The 14,676-nt window shown below is 56.2% G+C and overlaps 1 protein-coding gene across 9 annotated transcripts; it reads right to left on the bottom strand.

Moving 5' to 3' along the window:
• Nucleotides 1-3,679: 3,679 nt before the first annotated feature.
• On the bottom strand, nt 3,680-14,012 carry TNNT1 (troponin T1, slow skeletal type). 9 transcript variants are annotated; one of them, XM_068993467.1, is made up of 13 exons: nt 13,981-14,012; nt 13,860-13,873; nt 13,556-13,585; nt 13,302-13,334; nt 12,463-12,484; nt 10,175-10,238; nt 9,707-9,823; nt 9,408-9,485; nt 7,496-7,609; nt 7,233-7,342; nt 4,707-4,797; nt 4,539-4,579; nt 3,680-3,725 (listed from the first exon to the last, which is right to left on the bottom strand). In XM_068993467.1, exons 1-13 carry the CDS (start codon nt 14,010-14,012, stop codon nt 3,680-3,682), a joined length of 792 nt encoding a protein of 263 aa, XP_068849568.1. The 9 variants fall into 9 exon arrangements, with proteins under 9 accessions (XP_068849568.1, XP_068849570.1, XP_068849567.1 ...); XM_068993469.1 differs by having other exon boundaries at nt 12,463-12,481; XM_068993466.1 differs by having other exon boundaries at nt 4,707-4,857; nt 13,556-13,582.
• Between the last annotated feature and the right edge of the window lie 664 nt (nt 14,013-14,676).

Here is a 14,676-nt window from a genome sequence, read left to right as displayed (position 1 = left end):
TTCTCCAATGCATGAAAGTGAAAAGTGAAAGTGAAGTCGCTCAGTCGTGTGCGACTCCTAGCGACCCCACGGACTGCAGCCTACCAGGCTCCTCGGTCCATGGAATTTTCCAGGCAAGAGTACTGGAGTGGGGTGCCATTGCCTTCTCCGAAAATCACAAAGAATGGCTCTGAAGTATAGAGGCAAGAGTTCTGTTTTCCAAGGGATGTCAGATCAGCTCTACCCACTCTAAAGTTCTTGGGCCTGTGCTAAGAGATAAAGGACAGATCCCGTGAAGTCTGGAGACCACTGGGATGGATACAAAAGGGATAGCAGTTCGGGTGGCTTTGGGGATATGTAGCCCTTTCAATCCCACACTTCCCATTCAACGTATACAGCCACCTTCTTCTCCAGGCAGCTTGAATGGTGTGTATGTTGTTAGGGTGTCTTCGGTTATCTGTGTCTCTCTAAAGTGAAAAGTGAAGTCGCTCAGTCGTGTCCGACTCTTTGCAACCCCATGGACTGTAGCCCACCAGGCTCCTCTGTCCGTGGGATTCTCCAGGCAAGAGTACTGGAGTGGGTTGCCACTGCCTTCTCCAGAGGGTCTTCCCGACCTGTGCATAACTGTGATGTGTGTCTTTGTGGTCGTGTCTGTAGCCCGGTGTATACTGTTTTTGGAAGCTTGTGTTCATTGTGTCTGTAAGCTGGGATGTAAATATGTCTATAGTTTTATGATTTTTATTTACAGGAGACACAGTTTAGAGTATCTGCTCAACCCACACAACCTACTATGGGACATGCTCCCACTGTAAGTTTCGTTAGCGATCTTTAGGTCGACTGCTGCGTTTAGACCTGACCCTCTGTTTAACACATTCTGCTCTACTGCAATGGATAAGAATCCCAGCTCCGGTACAGGCATTCCTGGATTTGATCTTGTCTCTTGACACTTCCTAACTGTGGGGTCTGATCCAGGACCTAGGCTTAATCTCTTCATCTCTGCCTCCAGGAGCTGTTGCAACGGTGTACCTGGCCTGTCTCGTAGGCAGACGTTGGCTCTGTACAGGCCTTTTTATATGTTACTCATTACAATTCTCTTCTGCCCTTCTCTTTTCCACGGTGAAGGCTTTTTTTTTTTTTTTCACTTCTCAAGCCTGCTGTTTTCTCTCAATAGTAGCACTGGAATGTTGATGCTTAACCTCACAGCTGGGGAAAATAGCCTTGGAAAGATAACATGTTCCCTTTTGCGCTGAAAGAGGCAGGAAAACTGACCTCATAAAGATGGTTTGGATAAAGGGATGCAACAGGACATTCACAAAGTATCAAGTCGACTCCTCTATTCTGTGAGAAAACAGGGGTAAGCATAGTAGAAGTCAGTTCTCATTTCTATTTTAACCGACCTTGAAAGAGGTTTTTGCACAAAGGAACCTTTTACATTTAACAGAGAATAATATTGTTAGGACTTCCCTGGTGGTCCAGTGGATAAGACTCCATGCTCCCAGTGAAAGGGACATGGGTTCGACCCCTGGTCGGGGAACTAAGATCCCACATACAGCAAGTACTGAGAACACGAACCGTAGCTAGAGAAACCCATGCCTCAGTCAAGAGCCAGAACAACCAAAATAAATACCGATTAATTAATTGTTAAAAAGAGAGAGAATTATATTGAGAAAGGCACCCCGTGGCTGACCTGCTGTGACTTTCAACACACGAACATATACACCGTGTCCTTAAACTCATGCCAACGGGCTTTGAAATTGACAACCATCTCAAGAATGGCATCTTCCCAAAGGTTATCCGAGGACACAGGCCCGGAAAGAAGCCCTCCCCCTTGCAGTGTCAGGGACCACGGTGCTTATAAAAAATGGATTTTATCCAAAATCTAGAACCAGGTTTCCAGATTTTCCAGACCTGTACCTAAGATCTCTGCTGCTCCCCAATGACTTCAGCGTGCTTCTCTCTCTCCTCTTTCCCACATGGGAGGTTTGTTTCTATATTACCAGTATTACAGTGGCCCTGCTCCGTCTCCACCACCATGGTTAGGTAGAGAGGGAGGGCTTATGTCTGTATTTATATAATGTCAAGCCACCCAGAGACACACCCAAGCCCAACAGACAAAGCTGATCTGCCTCCCTAAGACTCTGGGCTTTCATCCGAGGGGAGCCTGGGAGTGTGTTCCAGGCACGGGGACCCTATATGTGGGTGGCCGGAGACCGGGTCGGAGACCGCCAAATGCCTGCCCATCACTACTGCGTCCTTCCTCAAACACAAGAAGCCTGCTTTTGTTTGGAGCAGCAAAGCACCCAGCTGGCTCCAGAGCCAGAGGAGACCTAGTCATCTTTGCGATCCGGGGTCGAGATAAGATGTAAGTGAGCCCGACTAGGGCGGGGTGGGGGCTGTCCAGGAAGGCTTTGGAAAGTGGTTTGATTCGGCCAAGAGGTGCCCGTGTCTTCCTTCTCATCTTCTCCTGCCTTCCTTCTGGGAAGCGGATGGGATGGCGCAGAGCTCCAGAAATCATCTCGGGACCAGTCTGCGACCTCACAGGTGGAAGCCGAGCAGATTCTTTTCCCTTGTAGGTTGTTAGTTTGGGGTTGGTTAGGTTTGGCTGCATCGTGTGGCTTTCGGGATCATAGTTCCCCAACCAGGGATTGAACCCAAGACCCTGGCAGTGCCAGCCGGGAGTCCTAACTACTGGACTGCCCTACTACAATACACAGAGCAGAGTCCCCTGTGCTCGACAGCAGGTCCTTGTTGGTTATACTTTATATGTATATTAATAGTAATGTGATCAGAGGGTTTGTTTTATTTTTAGTCTATTTACAAGGTTGTAATGCCAGAACGCTCTCATCACCCCCAGAAGAAGCACCATTCCTTCTAGCCATTACCCTCCCCGACTCCTTCCTTCTCCTGCATCTCTGGAGACCACCTCTGCTCCCTGCCTCTGTGGATTTGCCTTCTAGAAATTTCACATCAATGGAATCGCGCAACGTGTGGCCATTTGCATCCGGCTTCCTTCATTCTGATTTGCAGACTCATCTGCACTGAAGGCTGTGTGAGAGCCTTATTCCTTTTTACAGCTGAATAGAGTTCCCTAGCATCCGTTCACCGGTGGATGGCCGTTTGGGTTGTTTTTGCCTCCTGGGTATCCTGAGCTATGCTGCTGCTGAGATTCCTGTACATGTGTCCGTGAGACTATAGATTTTCCGTTCTCTTGGGGCGGAATTGCACCTACCAATGCAGGAGAGGTGGGTTTGATCCCTGGGTCAGGAAGATCCCCTGGAGAAGGAAATGGCAGCCCACTCCAGTGTTCTCGCCTGGAGAATCCCATGGACAGAGGAGCCTGGCGGGCTACAGTCCACGGGGTCGCAAAGACTCAGACACAAATGAGCAACTAAACAATGACAAATGGTAACACATGGTTAACTCCTTTCCAGAGCAGGTGCACCGTGTTGCATGACCACCAGCTGTGGGTGAGGGGTCAGCCTTACACACGGTCCTCAGGATTGGTGAGAGGACTCTCCAGCCGCTGTGAGCTGGTGGCCTCGCCACGGCCAGCCGGGCGTTCATAATAACACAGGACTCAGCACGTGCTGCAGGGGGAGCATTTATTTCAAGCCCCAGATGGATGCACAGCCCGGATGGACACACAGGCCAAGGGCTCCCAGGTGCCTCGAGGGGGTCCGGGGGCGCTGTGCCCAGCTCCTCACTTCCAGCGGCCTCCGACGCGGCCCTTCCCGGCCCCCTTCCGGCTGCAGGAGAAGGAGGGGTGTCAGGAAGGAGTGCCTCCCCACCCACCTCTGAGATGGGCCCCGCCCTCCCTGCCAGGGGAAGAGGCCCGCCACTGCCTGCTCTTGTGGGGGTTCGCTGCCTGGGGTGGCACGATTAGCCGTCACCGGCCCATGGACAGGCAGGAGGTGATATCACTGGGCCAGCTCGGGATATTCACGTGGGCACTGATAAATGGTTATGGATACAGAGCTGGGGGGAGGAAGGGGACAGTGACAGAGAGAGGGCCAGGGAGGCTGGGGGGGGGGGGTGGCGGAGAGAAAGATGGAAACTGAAGCAGAAAGATGGAGAGAGGGAGGGAAGCGGGGCGGGGAGACAGAGCAACAAACAGCAAAAGCCACGCTTCTCGACGTCAGACCAGTGACATGTGGGGACCGTCCTGAGCGTCGCAGGGCACCGAACAGCAGCCCTGAGCTCCAGCCAGCGCCTGAGCTCCAGCCAGCGCCTGAGCTCCAGCCAGCAGGGGCCAGGAGGACACCCTCCCCAAGCGTGTTCCAGACATCCCCTGATGTCCCCTGGGTGTGTGTAGGGGGAGACCACCCCCCCACCCCGCCCGGAGGACCAGTGATTAAGAGGGACATAGAAAGGGGGATTGAGACCCCAGAAGAGAACCGGAGATGGAGAGAAAAGGACAGGTTATGAGAACGTTCCAGAGAAAGAGGGATGAAGACAGAGCCCCCAGGAGAGGGTGGTCGTGGCTGAAACTCAGAGTCAAGGGCAGCAGGAGAGAGAGAGTCAGAGGGAGGGGTGGCGGGCACAGGCTCGTTCACACTTACAACTTCTGGGCGTGGCTGATGCGGTTGTACAGGACGTTGATCTGCGGAGACCAGAGGAACGTGTTGGCAGAGCTGGAGGGAGAGGCGCCCCCTGCCCCGACCCAACCCCAGCCGAGCCCCCAGCCCCAGCCCCAGCCCTGCCTGGCCTCCAGCAAACACGGGCCTCACCTCATATTTCTGCTGCTTCAGCTTCGCCATCAGGTCAAACTTCTCTGACTCCAGCTGGTGGATCCAGTCCGACAGTTCCTGGGCCTTCTCCCTGGCCAGACAGAAGGGCTGTTGGGGAAGGGAGCCAGGCCGGGCCCCAGGCCCAGAGGGGCTGACGGAACCCTTTGAGTTTGGCTTTACTGGTGCCAGTGTGTTAATAATTCGGGGCCCTTTTGTTAATATGCAAAGCAGGTCGCAGCAGGGGGTCTTTAAATCTCTGCCTGCTGCTCCGTGTCCCTGTCTCTCTAAGGGACAATGATAGCATGGCTAAGGGCCCCAGTCCTGGAGTCAGAAAGCATAGGTTCAAACACCAGATCTGGAATTCTCTGGCTTGTGACTATGGCCAAGTGACTCCCCCGAGGATCCTTTTTCCCTCTCCAGAAAAATGCAGAAAGAAAATGGTGAAGAAGTTCTGGGTTGTCCCCTCTGTGTCCCTTCTCCCTTTCTTCCTTGGGACTTTTTGCAGTAGGCTCTCTTACTCCTCTCCCCAATCTCCCTTGCAGGTAGGGCAGCCAGTGGGATGAAAGGAGGTCATTGAGTGGAGCTTCCAGGTGAGCCTTTGTGGGTCTTGCCTTGCAATTTCTTTCTGCTGCTTGGATGTGCTGGCTGGAGCACCAGCAGCCACATTGGGCCACGAGGTGATTTGGAAGATGGATGTTGGAGTAAAAGTAGTGGAGCAGAAAAATAGGGGGCTGAGTCTTGAATTGTTTTGTAGAATTGCCACACCCGCTGTGGACTACAGATTTCTTCTACATAAGGAAACAAACCTCTATGTTTTAGGCTGCTATAGTCGGATCTCAGTTATCAAAGGCTAAGCTTATTCTGAACTGACAAAAAATCTACTGCCTTGAGCCATTAGAGGATGAGAGAACAGGTATAAAGTGCCTGGCACATAGTAAACACCTGATAAGCTAGTTGTTACGACTCTTTTTATTCTTACTAGTATTCTGTGTCTTCTTTTTCCAGTTAATGGTTTTCTTTTGCCAGCTAATGGTTTTCAAATGCTCTCTCTTCTGTGGTGCATTTTATTTTAAATTTTTCTAGACCATCATACGCTCTCTATTGAATAAATAAAACTTAAGTAACTTGACACCCTCCAAAAATATCAGCGGACCCAAACAACGAGCAGACGTGTGGTGTAGGGTGGAGAGCGGAGAAAAAAAGGAACATTCTTGACACACTATTTAGTCCAGGCCCCGCGATGTTTCCTGGGAGGGAGGGGGCTGGAGTCAACTCTGAATATCCATGCCCAACTCTGAGCGCAGGGGTTTGAAATCAGTGTCCTGGGAGCATTTACACCATGGAAATGAGCAGACGTTGAGATGTGGACTTTTAGCCTCTGGAGACCCACTTGGGAAGCATTTACCATCATAGTGAAAGTGAAGTCGCTCAGTCATATCCGACTCTTCGAGACCCCATGGACTGTAGCCTACCAGGCTCCTCTGTCCATGGGATTTTCCAGGTAATAGTACTGGAGTGGATTGCCATTTCCTTCTCCAGGGGAGCTTCCCAACCCAGGGATCAAACCCAGGTCTCCTGCACTGTAGACAAGACGCTTTACTGTCTGAGCCACCATGCCTCTTCGTAAATACAGGATGAAGAACACAGACTACCACCCCAGACTTCCTGGGTTCCAATCCCCACTCTTGTGCCTGCAAGCTGTGCAACCCTGGAAAGGTTCTTAAACCCCTCTGTGCCCTTTTTTGTTTGTTGGTTGCTTTAACGTTCTGGTTTGTTATCTCCAGCCTGAGGGGATAATAGTATAATGGCATCTACCTCGCGGAGCTGCAAGCCCTCCACACGGGGCTACTGCTCGCTGACAGAGCTCTGCTCTGTGATGTAGACTGTTATCACAGCCTCCTTTTACCAGGGAGGAAAGCAAGGCTCAGCGGAGGTCAGCAACTGCCTGAGGTCACATCGCTTAAGTGGCGGAGCCGGCTCTGACCCCGGGCAAGCAGTCTCCGGTACTGAGCTCCAAGTCCCCTCGCTTCGCCGCCTCTGGGGTGGCAGGTGTTTCTGACTTTAAGGGGCGTGCCTGGGCGCTTCAGACACAGAGGAGGCCCCCCAGGGAAAACCCTCCCTGGCCTTCCCTCTGAGGGCTTATCCTGAGAGGCAGGCTGTGCCCCGAGTGAGCTGTGAAGGGAGAGACGGAGCTCCCACCAGAAAAGGTTTGCCTGGGAAGTTGCTGCCAGTGTGTCTGGCTTTAATTCAGGCAGAAGATGGAGCCCATTTGGAATTCCCAAGGGACACCATCAAAACAACATTATCGCCTCAGTTTTGGTCAGCCCTGTGGTCTGGTTTCCTATCATCTCCCAGATTCTACAGGTCTTGGCACCAAAAACATAGGTCCTACATCAGTGACACTCCACAGGGGAACGGCCCAGAGAGGGAGAGACGCTTGCACACAGCGCCGGGGCCTCCGCCCACTCAGACCTGGGCCAGGGGCCGCCCATCTGCCTGTCTGCCACCCGGGCCCCTCCCGCCTACCGGAGCTGCTCTTCTCCCATGTGGTCGATGTTCAGAGGCTTTTTACGCTCAGACAGGATACGCACTTTCATCTCACGCCCCGTCTGGCGCTTCCCTCGCTTCTGTTCTGCCTGAGGGTGGGAAGGGGGCACCATGAGGTGGGGGGTGGCTCCCCAGCCCCTCCTCCCTCAGACCTGGGGGTCCAGGCCCCCAGCCTCTCCTCCTCAGACCCCAGCTGCCTTCCCCGGGACCCCAGACCTCAGGCCCCAGCAGGCTGAACTCACCTTGACCAGGTAACCCCCAAAATGGGCACCCATGTTGGACAGAACCTTCTTCTTCTTGGCATCGTCCTCGGCCCGCTTCTTGGCCTCTTCCTCTTCCTTCCGCATCTTCTCCTCCTGTGGAAAGAATGGGGTTCATCCCTGGGCCTCCCCCACCCGGCTGGACTGAGAGGGGAGGGCGCCTGAGGGGGCATCAGGAAGGCCGATTCTGCACTGAGTGAATCAGGGGTCGATCAGACTCAAGCATGAGAAAGTGAGTGTTAGTCGCTTCAGTCATGTCCGACTCTCTGCAGCCCCGTGAACTGTAGCCCTCCAGGCTCCTCTGTCCATAGGATTCTCCAGGCAAGAACACTGGATGGGTTGCCATTCTCTTCTCCAGGGGATGTTCCCAACCCAGGGATCAAACCACGGCCTCCTGCATTGTAGGTAGATTCTTTACCATCTGAGCCACCAGGGAAGCTCACGAGAGACAAGGTCAATATCAGAACAGACAAGGATGCAAACACTTCCTCCTGCCCCTTCCAGGCCTGGGTGTGTGACCACCGGCCAGTCCTTCATCTTCTCCAAGCCTTAATATGCTGCCCCCGCCCCCAGGAAAACTTAACCTGGCGGGGTCGGCGGTGGGGGTGGGGGTGGGGATATGCTTGCTTTTCTCTGCATGCTCCAGCCTGCAATGGCCAGCGGTGATCTTGCTGTGTGACCTACGTGTAGGTACCTGCCCTCTCTGAGACTCACTCTCCTTTAGTCTCATGAGAGGAGAATGACTGTCCTCAGGGAGGCAAAGAGGGTAACTGGTCATGGGAGTCGGGGAGGGGGCAGAGTCAAGAGGCTCTTGACCTTGAGCCTGAGGAAGGGGCTCCAGAATGCCTTCACTGAGGCGTGACCATATCCGGAAAGTCTGCATTGTAGAGGCTCGCCCCGACCAAAGCCCTTCCCCACTGGAGGGACAGGCAAGGCGTGGGGCTTGCCCATAATTCCCCACCTGAATGAGCTTCCTCTAACTGCTGTAATCTGCAAACGTAGTGGCTTAAAGCAATGTCAGTTTATCACCTTGTATTTCTGCAGGTCAGTCTGCAGTGGGTCTCGGGGGATAAGCCACGAGGCACACAGCCTCCTTCTAGGGCCGTGAGGGGAGAGTCACTCCCTTGCCTTTTCCAGCTTCTCGGGGCTGCCTGCATCCCTTGGCTCGGGTCCCCTTCCTCCGGGAGACCAGTGCTTTGTCTACCACAGCACCCAATTCCTGTTCTTTAAAAGTGGTTTGAGGGACTTCCCTGGTGGTCCAGTGGCTAAGAATCTGCGCTTCCTCTGCAAGAGGCACGGGTTTGAACCCTGGAACTAAGATCCCACATGCCTCGAGGTGCGGCGAAAAAAAAAAAAAAAAAAAAGAATTGAGTGAGTCTTTCCTGATTTCAAGTCAGGTCATGTTTCCAAGGCCTAAAGCAATGGGAGCGTTCTACTCACTCTCTCCCAACCAGCCAGTGATTCATTCCACAAAGGCAGGTAAACAACCTGAAAACATCCTAGGATTTGTGCCAGAGAGAAAGAGGAGTTTAAGCCAAGCTTGCTACTGGACCTTGGTCACTCCTGCCTAAGACTGACGGGAGTCAGGATTTTCAAGGCTCAGACCAGGAACATACCAGGCACCCTCCTGGACACATTGTGCACACAAATATAGGCCAAAGGATGGAAAGAGAAAACCTGGGTCTTTGTGATAGTATTTAAGTCCCTTGATTCAGCCATGCCTGAAGCAGCCCCTGCCTTAGGCAATTTAGTTATATGAGCCAATAAAATTCTCTTTCCGCTAAATTCAGCTGGGGTTGGGGTTTCCCTCCCTTTCAACGCATGCGGACTTTCTTGGGGTCACAGAGAAAATCACGAATGGAAAAGCGCTCCCAGGAGGAGAGGAGGCACCCACCGCCAGCTTGGCCTGACGCTCTCGCTCTTTCTCTGTTCTGAAGCGCTGTTGCTCGGCTCTCTCCGCCCGGCGCCGCTCCTGGAGGAGGCAGAGGGGCTGAGGGGGTGCAGGGACCACCACGCACCCCCTTATCCCTTCCCAGGTCAGGTCAGGAGTGGAGACGAGCATCAACTTGGGTGCAATCCGTAAAGTTTCAGCCTTGGGTCTGCACTGGACGGCGACCGTGCTGCATATCTCCCAGGACCCAGAGGCTGGGAGGCAAGCGGCGAACTGGGGGAAGCCCACCGCCCTCCACTCACGATGCGCTCTTTCAGCGCCACCAGCTCCTCTTCCTCTTTCTTCCGCTGCTCAAAGTGGACGTCGATGAGCGTCTGCAGCTCCAGCAGGTCCTTTTCCATGCGCTTCCGGTGGATGTCCTGGGGGACGAGGGGCGGGAGCCTGGTCATCCCCAGGTGATACCCCGAGAAGGCGCCAGCCCCGCAGCACCTCTGAGAAGCGTCAGGAGGGGGACCCCTGGACCGCAAGAGCTGGCGGGATTGACCGGGGGACAGGCGGCTGCCCGTGCGCTCGATGTCCAGCAGATGGCAGCGAACACCCTGCTCTGACGCTAGGGGGCCGTGAGGACGCAATTCCAGGAGAGTAGAAAAGCAAGCACAAAAAAGGAAAAAGACCAAAAACAAAAAAGAAGAAGAAGAGGGGGGCGCCGCTTCCTAATTCGCGCCCTACAGGCTAGCAGCCCCGCCCGGGATGGGGCTTCTGTTACTTACATCGAAGTCCACACGCTCCCCTTCTGGGATCTTTGGCGGGATCAGAGGAGGTACCACGGGCCGGCTGCGCGGACAGAAGAGAAACGCTGAGTGCCCTGACCTTCCCGCGGGGCAGCATCAGCCTCACGTGGGTCCTGAGCGCCTGCCGTGCTCCCCGTCCCAATCGGACAGGCTGCAGTGAGATGCACGCTCTGGTTCCACAGACTCGGTGGAACCAAAGAATGTAAAATGTTTCACTAAGGACGTTTATATGGCTTAGTGTCCCAACGATGCGATTTCGGATACAACGCGTTGAGTAAAATATGCTATTGGGATTCGTTTTACCCACTTTACTTTTTCAAATGCAGCTAGCCAGAAAATAATAATTCAGTTACATACGTGGCTTGCGTTGTATTCGTATTGGGTGGTGCTGCTATGAGGGGCTGCCCTTGATTTCCAGCCCTGAGGTTCTCCTGGTTCTTAGAATTTTCTTTATTAATTTTTTTTTTTTTAAGCTGCATGGTGCAGTATGTGGGTCAGTTCCCTGACCAAGATTTGAACCCATGCCCCCTGCACTGGGAGGGCAGAATCTTAACCCTCGGACCACCAGGGAAATGCCCTCTTCTTTGGTTTCTAAGACAGTACCTTCTCCTGACTTGCTTCTTTTCTCTGCCTGTCCCATCTCTGTCTCCTTGTCCCCTGGTGGGAGTTTTGCTCTTCGATTCATTCGATTCATTCATAGGTCAGTCATTCATTCCCGTGACTTTAATTGCCGTCATTTACTGAGGATTCGCTTCTGTCTCCAGTACAGACTCTTTCTCAAACCCCAGACACCAGTGAACAGATGTCTCCTGAACATTTCCCGTCTTTGCACAAACCCTGCCCTAACTGAGCTCACCAACCTGGGGTTCTCGGAACTTCCCTGGACGTCCAGTGCTTAAGCCCCTCTGCTCCCCCTGCAGGAGCTGGGGGCTCCATCTCTGGTCTCAGAGTTAAGAGCCCACATGCCACGCGCCACGGCGAAACAACACCGAGCCCTGGGGCTCTCTCGGGGGTGGTCCCTTTCTACCCTAAGCCCTCTGCCCCAGCTTAGGCCTCACCTCGTGCCACAGTTCCCTGGCCATGCCATGCACCCCCAATGCCCCCGGACATTTGCACATGCTGTTTGCCCTGCCTGCCATACCCTTCCCTTGAGACACCACCCCGCACCCACCCCTGGGAACTTCCCTGCTCAAACAAGGCTTCCTGAGGCTGGAGCACACCTGCGCTTTCCTGTGCGCCTGGCTCTCACTCAGATCTGACCCTCTGCTTCCTCTGCTCAAAACCCTCCGTTGGCTCCCCGGTGCCCTGGCCTCCACGGCCCCATCCCTCTATAGCCACAGTGAAATTCACGCACTGTCCGCAGAGGCCCCAAGCATTTCTGCTTCTTATGCTCAGATTGCTGCCTCCGTGCACCTCTAAGCTTTGGGTTTTTTTTTTTTTTTTTTTTTCAGTTTTTAGCCGCACTACACAGTACGGGGGATCTTAATTCCCCAAGCAGATCAAACCCATACTCCCTGCGCTGGGAGCGTAGTCTTAAAACCACAGGACTGCCAGGGAAGTCCTGGATTGCCAAGCTTTGGTCCCAATACGACACCCCCCAGGGCACCTCTCTCCCCTCCGCGAGCTCTCATGGCCCCACTGGTCTCCTAGTTTGGATCTTCCGGTGTCTGTATCTCTCCCCTGAAACACAGGACCTTGCACACACCACTCGCTTCCTCACTTCCCTTATACCTCCTTCAGCTAGCAAACTCCTTGTCTCTCAGGCATCACCTCTCCTAGGAAGCCTTCCTTGATTGCCTAGAGCACAGACAGTCCCCTCCTCTGTGCTACCATGGGCTTCCCCGGGTGGCTCAGGGATAAAGGATCCACCTGCCAATGCAGGAGATATAGGAGATGCGAGTTCCATCCCTGGATCTGGAAGATCCCCTGGAGGAGGACATGGCAACCCACTCCAGTGTTCTTGCCTGGAGGATCCCGTGGACAGAGGAGCCTGGTGGGCTACAGTCCACAGGGTCGCAAAGAGCAATCGAACAACTGTGCTACAGTCGCTGGGTCTGGGTCTATTTCACCAACGGGGCAGGCAGAGTCTGCCTCTGGCCAAACACCAAAGTGGAAAGTTCCACAGAAATGTTTGCAGAAATCACGGTCCTTTCCTATGCTTCCGTTTCCCCACTCTCCTTCTCTGCCTCTCTTGCACCCTGTCTCTGGAGGCGGGGAATATATTTAAGGGGGTGTGATGGGAACCCGCACCCTTCCTAGGATCTCACCTTGGTTTGGGGCGCTCCTCTTCTGGTGAGGGGGATACAAAGAGATAATTAGCAAGAGTTCGTGAGTGGGTGGGCATGACATATCCACAGCCCCTTCCCAAGCCGTGGTTCCCACAAGCCCAGTTCCCTTCTCCTGCAGCTCCGGGGGAGGGGTTGGGGGGGTAAAAAAGGATAAGGGAAATGGGGTGGCCTTTAGGAGGGAGAGGGTCACACGCATCATATATACATTCAGAACTGGTGTGGGGGAATCCCCCTCCCCCATCGCTGGGAACCCAGGGGTCCAAACCTCCAGACCATAAGGAGACCAAAAAAAAAAGAAAAGACAACCGCCGCCCCCGCCCCTCGTCCTGCACACCCAGAGCTCCTACCCTGCTCCATCAGGACCTAGCAGTGCAGGGAGGCCCCACGCCCTCTCTTCGCTCGGTGACCCGGGAGTTGTGTCCCCGGCCCCCTCCCCGCAGGAATCCAGACCCCACCACCACCGCTAGCCCCTACAGCAACCCAGGCCCCAACCTTTGAATGTATATGAAGGAGAAAAGTAAGGGACAGGCGAAGACGAGAGGGAGGGAGGGGTGCCTCTCCGCAAACACCCAACCCTTCTGTGCGTGTCCCTCCAGTCTGGGGAAGAAGGCTTGGGTGTCGGTCCCTTTAAGACGGAAGGGAACGGGTTAAAGCCTCCGCGAGGCTGGTTCCCTTCGCGGCCAGCAGAGGGCGCGAGCGCGCTCCGGGCTTAAAGGGCCGGGCCGGGCGCGGGTGGCGGGGCGCGGAGCGGGTCCTCGCAGAGTTAGGGGCCCCGAGGCCCCGGGATCGCTCTCCGGAAGCGAAGCAGCCGCGGTTACCTCGCTCTGCCGCCGGCTCCGGCTCCTCGGGGGCTGGGAGGGGGCGCAGGAGAAGCGAGGGGTTGAGGGCCCGGGGAGAGGAGCGACCGCGCGCGGGCGCGGGGGGCGGGGAGAGGAGAGAGGGGAGAGGCTGTTAGAGGAGCTGAGGCTGAGCCCGCCCGGCCGCCCGCGCCCCGGCCGAGCATGCCCGCCCCCGCCCCGGCCCCGGCCCCGGCCCTGCGTCCGGCTCCGACCTGCGGAGTGCGGCGCCTCACCTTCCTCCTCCTCCTCGGCGGCCTCCTCTTCTGCAAGGGGTAGGGCACAGAGGGCGCGGCGTTAGGGGTCCCGGGGACGGGTGGGGGCCGCCAGGTGGGGGCACAGGGAGAACCGGGATCGGGTCGAGTCCGATCCGAGACCGACAGGGGGGCCCCTCGGGGCCTCCGCGGCAAATGGACCCGAGAGCGCTTCCCACGCACAGGCTGTGCGAACCAGGAGCGCGGGCCTCGGGCGGAGTGGGCTCAGATGCTGCAAGGCACCCCCAACCCCACCCCCGCCAAGGCTAGCCCGCGCCCCACTCACCTTCAGGCTGCTCCCTGAGGACCCGGGGGAAGGAAAGAGGGAGGGAGGGAATTAGGAGCCTTGGAGGCGGGAGGGGCCTCCGCCGCTCCAGGCCCCCAGCCCTCCCGCCGGCATCACTCACTCTTCATATTCCTGCTCTTCGGCGTCCGACATCCTGGGGTCCTGGTGTGACCTACGGACAGCAGAAAACAGGCCGAATGGGGTGCGGTCCAGAAGGGCGGGGGGCTGGGGGGCTGGACCCCCGGGCCTGAGGGGGGAGGGGCCAGGGGCCTGGACTCCTGGGTCTGAGGAGGAGGGGCCCGGGGCCTGGACCTTGGCTCTGGGGAGGAGGGGCCGGGGACCTGGACCCTGGCTCTGGGGAGGAGGGGCCGGGGGCCTGGACCTTGGCTCTGGGGAGGAGGGGCCGGGGGCCTGGACCCTGGCTCTGGGGAGGAGGGCCCGGGGACCCGGACCCCAGGGTCTGAGGAGGGAGGGGCTGGGGGCCTGGACTCCTGGGTCTGAGGAGGAGGGGCCGGGGGCCTGGACCTTGGCTCTGGGGAGGAGGGGCCGGGGACCTGGACCCTGGCTCTGGGGAGGAGGGCCCGGGGACCCGGACCCCAGGGTCTGAGGGGGGAGGGGCTGGGGGCCTGGACTCCTGGGTCTGAGGAGGAGGGGCCGGGGGCCTGGACCTTGGCTCTGGGGAGGAGGGGCCGGGGACCTGGACCCTGGCTCTGGGGAGGAGGGGCCGGGGGCCTGGACCCCCGGGTCTGAAGGGGGAGGGACCGGGGACCTGGACTCCTGGGTCTGAGGAGGAGGGGCCGGGGGCCTGGACCCCCGG

Source organism: Capricornis sumatraensis, chromosome 20 (genome assembly GCF_032405125.1).
Source record: "Capricornis sumatraensis isolate serow.1 chromosome 20, serow.2, whole genome shotgun sequence".
NCBI classification, from domain to species: domain Eukaryota; kingdom Metazoa; phylum Chordata; class Mammalia; order Artiodactyla; family Bovidae; genus Capricornis; species Capricornis sumatraensis.
Note: the sequence above shows the minus strand (reverse complement) of the source record. Positions and strands in the feature narration are given on the sequence as shown.